This window comes from Scyliorhinus torazame, chromosome X, assembly GCF_047496885.1.
Source record: "Scyliorhinus torazame isolate Kashiwa2021f chromosome X, sScyTor2.1, whole genome shotgun sequence".
NCBI lineage: Eukaryota > Metazoa > Chordata > Chondrichthyes > Carcharhiniformes > Scyliorhinidae > Scyliorhinus > Scyliorhinus torazame.
Window position 1 is genome coordinate 30607698 of NC_092738.1, and position 10355 is coordinate 30618052.

The 10355-nt window shown below is 43.6% G+C and overlaps 1 protein-coding gene across 3 annotated transcripts in view; it reads left to right on the plus strand.

The window, feature by feature from the left end:
- Positions 1–10355, plus strand: part of LOC140405477 (uncharacterized) — a 40949-nt gene extending 30594 nt beyond the window's left edge. For 2 of the 3 annotated variants that reach the window (XM_072493951.1, XM_072493953.1), the window contains 2 exons: positions 6292–6405; positions 10085–10355. In XM_072493951.1, the coding sequence (XP_072350052.1) occupies positions 6292–6405; positions 10085–10235 (265 nt within the window). In that variant the 3' untranslated portion in view covers positions 10236–10355. The remainder of the gene's footprint in view (positions 1–6291; positions 6406–10084) is intronic. The other variant, XM_072493952.1, reaches the window with a different exon arrangement.

The following is a 10355-nucleotide window of genomic DNA, read 5'->3' on the forward strand; positions in this document are numbered from 1 at the left end:
CTCAGTCCACACTCTGAAAAGGAATTTGGGAGAAGGCGGCGAACAGCTCCAATCCTCATCGCCAATGAAGTAAACAGCAAAGGGGAGTCGGAAGAGTTCATAAAAAAGACGTTTATTGGGGCAGCACGGGTGGCGCAGTGGTTAGCACAGCAGCCTCATGGCACTGAGGTCCCAGGTTCGATCCCGGCTCTAGGTCACTGTCCGTGTGGAGTTTGCACATTCTCCCTGTGTTTGCGTGGGTTTCGCCCCCACAACCCAAAGATGTGCAGGCTAGGTGGATTGGCCACGCTAAATTGCCCCTTCATTGGAAAAAATAAATTGGGTACTCTAAATTTAAAAAAAAAGATGACCATGAAACTATTGTTGATTGTTGTAAAAACCTATCTGGTTCACTGATGGAAATCTGCCATCCTTACCTGGTCTGGCCTACATGTGACTCCAGACCAACAGCAATGTGGTTGACTCTTAACTGTCCCCCTCTGAAATGACCGAGCAAGCCAATCAGTTTGAGGGCAATTAGGGATGGGCAATAGATGCTGGCCCAGCCAGAGATGCCCACATCTCCTGAACGAATGAAATTGATTGAATTAATGAATTCAAATTTCTCCATCATGGTGGGATTCGAACCCAGGTTCCCCTAAGCATTACCCAGGGTCTCTGGATTACTAGTCCAGAGACAATACGACTACTCCACGGCCTCCCCAGTGAAGACTTTTGTAGTAATTTGTCTCAAATACACACATGCCACGGGATTCTCCGGTCCGCCAGCCATGTATTCCTTGGTGGCGCATCCTCACCGTCCGTGGGATTCTCCATTCCGGCCAACTGACAATGGGATTTCCCATTGTGGCCACCTCACGCCGCCGGGAAACCCACGGGCATGGGTGCGCTACTGGCAGAACAAATAATCCCGCCGATGGAGAATCCCGCCCAATGTAATTTATTTACAGAATATTAGAAAAATAGATGTTGCACCATTTATTTTTCACTCATATGACACACGACATAGATAGATAAGAAAGGTTGTAATTAGAATGCATAATTGCTGGAACAGAGGCTCAGATATCAAAAACAACAGCCCCAATAACTCCACCTTTGCCTCTGAAACAAAAGTGTCCAACTTCAAAAGGAGAAATCAGTCCTAGTCACACAGACATTATTTTGCATCTATCAGAATATCCAACTGTGTTTCAGGGAAATTAAGATCAGGCCACCCTAGATTCAGTGTTTTTTTCCTGAAGTACATTGTTAATGCCAAATCACATGATCTCTATATATTATTCAGCACTGGAAACATAGCCCATTCGCTCTTTACATAGGCCATGTACAATTTAGACATGCACAAAAGGCCAGAGGAGGGCAGTGATCTTGAAGGGTCATGCAGTATAAGAGTGTTTGGCTTAATGGGGTTAATGTAACACTGGAGAACAGTACCACCTACAGTGTTACATAAACACACCCACCCACAGATAAGGGAACTTCGAGTCAAATAAAAAAAGTGAAAAGAATATATGGTTCAGTGTCTCTTGATTGTCCTTGAGGCATAGATTTTAAATGTTGCGGCCGATTTGGATTAACTGGTTTGGTGAATGCGGGCAGATGTAGAAGGTGTTGCAATTATTATGAGATCTGAGTTCACTGGTAGATTTCTGGTAAAGTTGTCTTCCAAACCGGGTTTTGCAATCTCTCATCTCTCTGAAGTGGTTGCAACCTGGCTTGACATACTTCACCCATTGTGTATTTCAATGGGGTTTTGGATGAGTCTATCTGTGGGAGCCATTGTTTGTATTTAAATGTCTCTTCCTTAGATAGTGGCGTGTTTTGATGGCTCGACGAATTATAGGAAATATCTCTTCACACTATCCCTACCACCCCCCCCCCCCCCCCCCCCCCCCCCCCACACACAGGGTGATTTATTTTGTTTTTCACCTTCACCTTGGAAGCGGCCATTTCTTAAGCAATTTGTTCTGTCTCCTTTCAAATTGCAAAATTTTGAATCAGTTGAAAGTTGAAAAATCATATTTTCAAAAATAAAGTGGCCTCGTGACACTGTGCACAGGAAGACCTGATCGAATGTAGAACCTAGCCAGATCACAAAAAGGGAGAGAAAAATTAAGTTTTTTTAGCATGTGGAGTGATCACTGAGCCAGGCAAGAGCTTCCACAGTGGCTAAATGGAGCTGTCTGCGTCCTCCGCTGAATTTTGTCAGGGGGCAGTCTTCAATTATGTGAGTCACTGATTGGGGTCTACCACAGCTGCAGTCCAGGTTCCCTGCAAGGACCCACTTGTCTCAATTTGCTGCACAAAGGCCTTGGCCAGCGCGGAAATGGTTGAGGAGTGCCCAATGTTAGCGTGGCAGGTTGAAGCTGGGTGGGCAGGCTGTGGGATCTGTGATGAGGAAGTGGTTTTTAATGTTGGCGTGTTGGTTCCATTCCTGCTGCCACAGGGCCTCTGCTGTTATTCCGTGGCACAGTGGTCTCAGACATACAGGGTGGCGTTATGGGAGCCGAACAGCAGGTGGATTGGTAAAGTCCTTGTGTAGTGGCAGGCTTGGGTTGATGTAAACCTTCTCCAGAAGCTTTCTTGTTGCAACCTCCTACCTAATGTGAGGGGACGGGATGTTGCTCAGGACCGGGAGCCAGGGGTGTTGAGTTTTTCGGAAGGTATCCAAGATGATACACATTGTTGTGTCGAGCTGGGTATCTACAAGACTGGTATGGGATGAGTTGTACCACACTGGTGCACAGTACTCTGCAGCCAAAGAGGCGTTATCATCAGCATTGATGAACTTCCGAGACAGGGTTAGAGGCAGATCATTGATATAGAGGTTGGGGCTATAACAAATCCCTGGGGATGCCTGTTGGACTGTTTCCTCCAGGCGCTTGCCTCATCACCCATGTGTACCTTGAATCTATCTCAGAGTAATAGTTCGATGGCATCAGTAACCCACAGAGGAAGAACTCTTGAGATTTTGACAAGGAGACCAGTGTGCCAGACCATGTTGTATGCTGCAGTGAGATCGAGAAAGACAGCGTCTGTTTTGGGTTATTTTCAAAGCCTGGTCACATGTGCTTCACCCTCACAAAAAGCCAGCTTGTTAAGCTTTCAAGATTTTCTCCACCTCTGGCTCTATCCACTGTAAGATGAGATGCTTTAAGACCTTGCAGCACACAGCAGAGACATTGGTGGGTAGCTTGATTCACTATAAGGCTTGACTTACCTCTTAAAAATAACCTGGGCACTAATCAGGCAGAAAATACCAATTGTTTAACCAGCGGAGCTGGAAGAGGGTTGCAGCTGGGTGCCATTACCGAGCACAATTGAGAAAAAAAAAGTTTTTAAAACGCCAACCAGAATCTAAAATACTATCGGATTTCTATGCTCAGAAAAGCCACTCCTGGCCCCAACTGCTGAATTTTACCATTTCCTGCAGAATCAATTAATTTTTTTTCTCTTTTTTCCCCACTTTTTAAAATATAAATTTAGAGTACCCAATTCTATTTTTTATCCAATTAAGGGGCAATTTAGCGTGGCCAATCCACCTAACCTGCACATCTTTTTGGGTTGAGGGGGTGAGACCCACGCAGACACGGGGAGAATGTGCAAACTCCACACGGACAGTGACCCGGGGCTGGGATTGAACCCGGGTCCTTGGCGGCGTGAGGCAGCAGTGCTAACCACTGCGTCACTGTGCTGCCCAGAATTAATTAATTGAAAGAATTGGGCTTGCAATCACTGTGAGAGCCTGACAGGCAAGGGAAGAAGCATCGAGAGGACGGTTACTGCAGTGCCACCTTGGAAGAGAAAAATTAATTAAAACTGTACTCCCCTGTAATGGAAAGACGGCCATGGGTGGTAAATTAAAACCACCAGACCAATTTGAGCTCAAGCAAGGGCCAAAGCAGACACAAAATTGGGCGTCATGGAGAAGGAAATTAAGTGACCGGAGTACAACAAGATTAAGTAGGAAAACAGAGGAAGTCCAAGTTAATGCGCTTTTATACTTCTTTGGTGAACTTGGTGATGAAATAACCCTAATGCAAGGCGCTGATGAATTCTCAGCTAGCTTTGATGAGATATTAAAAACCTTTGACAAGTATTTAATCTTCACGTTGTGGAGCAAGCAGAACTTATAAAGAGGGGAAAATAACCCCAAGAAAGCAATGAACGGGAAAAAGACAATACCCAAGAAAACCACAAGGTGGCCGCAGGCCATGTTAGTGGATTTAAGTGTACAAGCCGAAGAGTTTCGTGCAGAGGAAAGAAGTGGCTGAGAACCAACCAGAAGGCTTACAAATAGATGTTTTGAAAATGCTGACACATTACCCAAAGTACAACAGCAGGTGGCAGTGCTGAGCTATCAGCTCTGATTAAGTAAAGTGGTAGAACACTCCAAATTGCGAGCAGATAATGAAGCCATGAGTAGCACATTCACAGAACTGAAGACAGACCTAGCCAACAGTGAAACCAAAATGAAGGACAAGGACAAAGCTGTGCTGCAGATGGAGAAAGAAGGCAGAAATAAGATCAAAAAATGTAAATCCAACACTGACGATGAAGGAAATAGAAGGAACAGCACTGAATGCTTCAAATTTACTGAGAGCCATTGAGTTGTTGAAAAATTAAATAGCTCAAATGAAAATCAAGAACCTAGATCAGCAAGAGAAAGTAGAAGTTCTCACAAAAGACCATGAAGAGTCCCAGAAACAATTAGCAGAAGTGTAATTACAGTATGCGAGTTTGAAGGATAGCACAGAGAAATTAGGCTCTGCTAAGGAAATATTGTTCAGAAAACATGAAACATTCACAGACGAAAGATGAGTTTGCTAATGAAAAATGAGCACTGATGAGAGCACTGGACCATCACTCACAGGAAGCAGAACACTTGAAGGAGGACTTGAAATGCCTAAATGAAAACTTTGCAGAAGGAAATTCAATAAAGAATAGAACATGATGAACTTCAAATATCAGAAGTCGCTTTTGAATATTGTGAAAAATGCCAGGAGAAGAAATTGCTGATGAAACAATTGATGGGATGCAGAATTAACAACCAAAACTGATTAAATTCTTGAACTTCGATCCAGTCCAAAGAATGTGAAAGGTGAGATGTGCAGTATCGAGGTGTAAATCCAGACCTTAAAAGCAGAAAAAGAAAATTCTCAGAAATAGATTGAGAATCTAACAAGTGAATTGAGTATGCAGAGTGTGTAGAGACCTGTGTAGAAGGAAGCATGGAGATAGCTCGTAATTTGGGCTATACTTTGTACATATGTAAATAGTTATGTGTTACCAATAAACACTATTGTTCAACTGTCCAAGCCTCTAAATCTCTTAGTGAGACCTACTGAACAAACTCTTGCAACAGGTTGTCGAGCAGCAGAGGTTACAGATATTGGAGGAAACAAGGCCATGGAGGGATTTGGATGCCTGGATTTGAGGTGTTGCTGGACCAAGATCCAATTAGGTCAGCAAGTACTGGGATGATGGGTAAAGGGGACAGTGCAAGTTAAGATATGGGCAGCAGAGTACGGGATGATCTCAAGTTTATGGAGGGTGGAAGATGGGAGGACATTCAGAACAACAATGGAATAGTTGTGTCTGGCAGTAAAATAAAGGTATGCCCGAAGGTTTCAGCAGCAAACTGAGGCAAAGGTGGAAATTGGCAACATTACAGAACATGGAGGTTGGTGATCTGAGAGAAGATAAAGGGTTGAAAGCTGAGCTAATGTTTAAATAGTACATTGGAGGTTGTGAACAGTCTGGTTCAGCCTCAGTGGTCCACAAAGTCACAAAATATCTATCCATTCCCAAAACTCCACTATTCAATCAAGGCCAGTAGCTCTTCACAGTTGGTCAGTCCGTCTCTTTATTTCCCCCCAGTCTGAATCACTGTTCTGACTTTGTGAAACAATGGGCTGGATTCTCCGGTTCCCCAGCCACGTGGTTCTCGGGGGTGCGCTATTCGCTGGCGGTAGGATTCTATCTTCTCGCCACTTGTCAATGGGATTTCCCATTGAAGCCACCCCAAGCCACCGGGAAACCCTAATTTGGGGTATGCTGCCAGCAGGAAAAGAGAATCCCAATGGCCGGAGAATTCCGGCCCATATCTCCAGTGATCTCCATGTGCAGATTGGTTCAAGAGGCTCTGCGATTGAAGGACCCTGTGAAACAGCAGCTCTTGTGGGTTGTTACATATGGCCCACTCCTGCTGCTGTTTGTGTTCTCACAATCACTGGTTGATTAAATGTCAAATTTTGTACTCCATTAATAACAAATCTTATCCTTTGTTAGCAATACCCACATGTGGTCCACAAACATTGTAGATGGGAGTTTTCCAATTGCCAAGAAGAACTCTGGTATTCCAGCTTCATTTCCAGGGACTCCTAGATTAGTGGCAATGGACAGGTAAGAGGTGCATTTTGTTGTTTGTTATCCTGTTCATCTCTCCCTAGATCCAGCTCTCTATCTCACACTTGAAAGAAATTGAAAGTGGCCCTGCTGCCTCATGGTGCTGAGGTCCCAGGTTCGATCCCGGCTCTGGGTCACTGTCCGTGTGGAGTTTGCACATTCTCCCAGTGTTTGCGTGGGTTTCACCCCCACAACCCAAAGATGTGCAGGGTAGGTGGATTGGCCACGCTAAATTGCCCCTTAATTAGAAAAAATGAATTGGGGACTCTACATTTGTAAAAAAAAACAAAAAAAAAGAAATTGAAAGTGATAATGAACATTCATTCACACAGCAGTTTCACTGCTAGAGTTTTGATACTCGGAGTTTTACTTTCCCTTTGTCCTGTTCGATAACTAAATTTGCAGTTTGTGCTTGGCATCTAAAGGAATATAGATGAAATAGTCTAGGACCATGTACATGGCAATGGTTTGGGGATGTACATGGCAAAATCTGAGCTGAAAAAGAAAGCTAAAGGGTCCTTTGCCTAAGTCAGTGTCTCCCAAACTATTTTCCAATTTGACACCAGTTGAACACTTGGAAATTAACACAACCCCAGACATCAACAAAAAGAATACTACAATAAAGCATCATGAGAACATTCAGTGTATAATTGTTTGCATGTTATCGATCAACATATACTAGTAATACAATATATATAAATATGAAAATCAGTGATGAAAATCCCAGACACTCAATGACCAGGCTGCAAAGTCCTCTCTTCCAAACAGCCCAGCAACGCGGCTGCCCACCCCCCCTAAGCCCCAACCAACCGACCCCAACTGCATGCCACCCACCAACCCACTGCTGCCAAAGCCTATGGGAAACCAGCTGTGCAGTATCAATCCAAAGGCGACACTCTTAACAGATGCAACCTGAAGCCACCCCCCCCCTCCATTCCGTCAATCCAAAATCAATTCTCAATAACATCTAGACCTCTTCATTCTATTTTTGAATTTCTACACCTTAACATGACTAATTACCAGAAATATTTGTGACCCCATTCGCTATTATTGCAAGTCCAATTGGGGCCATGATCCACAGTTTGGGAACAGCTGGCTGAAATTCTATGACCTGATTTTCCTTTTCAGTCCCCTTCAATTTCCTCTCGACCTCTTCTGAAAGCAATGAAGCATACAGTGTCAATTGAGGTGGAGAGCACTGATTGGATGGTTACTTGACCACATATAAGGAGACACTTACTGACACAAGAGTAGAGTCAGGAGATATGTATTCTGTGAATAAATCTAATCCAGGTAGAAGACTGGCTCTGGTTTCTTCCTTCACCAACTTGCTATCAGGAGTATAAGATGGAGGAGTATAGCTCCACAAGCATCAGTCTCCTAATGTCTCACAGAAGTAGCCCAGAGAATGAGGCATAGAAATTGCTGAAGGTGAGTTTTTAAAAGGCTTCACAGATAGTGACCCAGTTATAAATCCCAGGACGTGGGAAGATGGAATAGTGAAATGGCGAATGGGATGATCACCAGAACTGAAGAGTGTGGGGATTACTCCTGATCCTCCTGGCTCCATAGAAACATTTAATGAAATAATTTATTGGCAGTCACTTTTCGGCTGCAGTTTTAGCATACTGAGTGGATCAGACCCAGTGTCTGCTCTAAATCATCACATCGATTTTGGCTCAAAACAGACATTACGGGATGGAATTTTGCAGACCTTCAAAAATTGCAGGAGGGACTCAGATACGGAAGCCCAGCCCCCACTTCCAACAGATCCATTTTTTCTTCGGTAGGGTAAGAGGGCAAGGCGCGATTTAAATTTAAGGGAAACCCAAACTCAGCAGAGCTATTTAAACTCAGTGCTGACAAGGGCCCTAACCTCAATGTGGAAGCCACAGATTTATGGAATAGGTGTAAATGCTGTTGAGGGCACATAACATCTGATCATCACAGTTAAACAGAACTTTTTAAAATCCCTAGCCCTTTAAAAATTAAGAAAAACCTTCAGGTGTCAATGAGAAGTAAAACAAACTACTTACTGTATTGCTTGGATTGACCGGGATGTTGGTGTAGCATCTGTTCTAGTAGTTTCAATAGTTGTTTGTTGACATTTCCCTGAGGGTTCTTTATGAATGCTTGGCTGATTTGAAAAAGTTACAATTATCTCAGCGGGGGAATTTGAGTTCATAGTTGAATTTACAGGTTAAAGAACACAATTGTCTTTGATCTGGGGTATGGATAGAAGTTTATTTTCTTTTTTAAAAATAAATTTAGAGTACCCAATTCATTTTTTCCAATTAAAGGGCAATTTTAGTATGACCAATCCACCTAGCCTGCACATTTTTGGGTTGTGGGGGCGAGACCCACGTAAACACGGGGAGAATGTGTAAACTCCACACGGACAGTGACCCAGAGCCGGGATCGAACCTGGGACCTCAGCGCCGTGAGGCAGCAGGGGTAATCCACTGCGCCACCGTGCTGCCCGAGAAGTTTATTTTCATAAGAGAACAAGCACTTGAGATTTTTCAATAAGTTTTGAATGGGCTTTCATGAATGGGATTTTCTTTACTATCAAGTCTGTGTAGTGGGAGCTATATTAGATTTTTAGAACCTTTATTTTATTTCATTTCCATATGGCTCCTGGTATCTGCCCAGGGTGAGTACTAGATGAGTTGGCTTGGGATGTACATAAGTACCATGGGGGTTGGGAGGCATGAATTGGCATGGGGCATAAGAAACTATGGGGTGGGGGGCATAAGTTGTCATGGAAGGTATAAGAGCCCATGGGGTCAGTAGGGGTTGAGGGGATTTGCGTGGTGAGGAGTATCTTACAAATCTTATGACAAACCAGGGACATAATAATAATCTTTATTATTGTCACAAGTAGGCTTACATTAACACTGCAATGAAGTTACTGTGAAAATCCCCTAGTCGCCACATTCCGGCGCCTGTTCAGGTACACAGAGGGAGAATTCAGAATGTCCAATTCACCTAACAGCACGTCCTTCAGGACTTGTGGGAGGAAGATGGAGCCCCGGAGGAAACCCACGCAGACACAGGGAGAACATGCAGACTCCACATAGACAGTGACCCAAGCCGGGAATCGAACCTGGGACCCTGGTGCTGTGAAGCAACAGTGATAAGCGTGTTATCGTGCCGCCCATAGTTCCAGATATGTTTCTAACCAGCCCACCTTGGCACTTGGCTGCTCGTGGTCACCTATGCTCTGCTTCCGCGGTTGGTGGACCTAACTAAATTCCACACTTGTTACCCACCCATTTTAGGCAGTTGCCAGGGAGCCAAAAAAATAGCCTCAACCAATAGCAGAGCTTTCAGGTGTTCTTGCTTTGCAGGAAGGTGATTCCAAACTTGGCCTGCGTTGCATCTATATTATGCCCATAAAATAGGCACACATGGTCCACTTAACCCCTGAGCTTTAACAGGCTGATTGGCAAGTGGAAATAGGGGTATTAATCTTGTCCCTTTTTTGATTTTGAGTGTCAGTTCGGTTCAGTACCATACATGATGGTGTAATTACCAACAGATCCACCACAGATCTCCGATTTTCTTCATTTCATAATTGGAACTACATAAAGATTATTAGATTTGTAAATACTGAATTATTTCTCTCCCTGCAGCTTTGTGTAAATATGTTTAATCATTTCATTTTCATTACCAGAAAGAATTCTTTCAGGCACATGTTGGCGAAGACACAGATAAGTATTGTAGGAGAGAGCTTGCAGACACCACCAAAAAGCCTTTCCATCTCACCTGAGTCACATATTTTCAGACAAAATTGTGACCTTGGCCCTTGCTGCATCTACAAATAAGTTTAATTTCTTTCATAGGGGTAAAGAGTTTGTTGCAACAACAGTTTTTCTGCCTCATGAATGTTGTGCTCCTTGAGCCATTTTTGTTTCTGTAACTGTTTTTTGCTTCAATAAAATGTA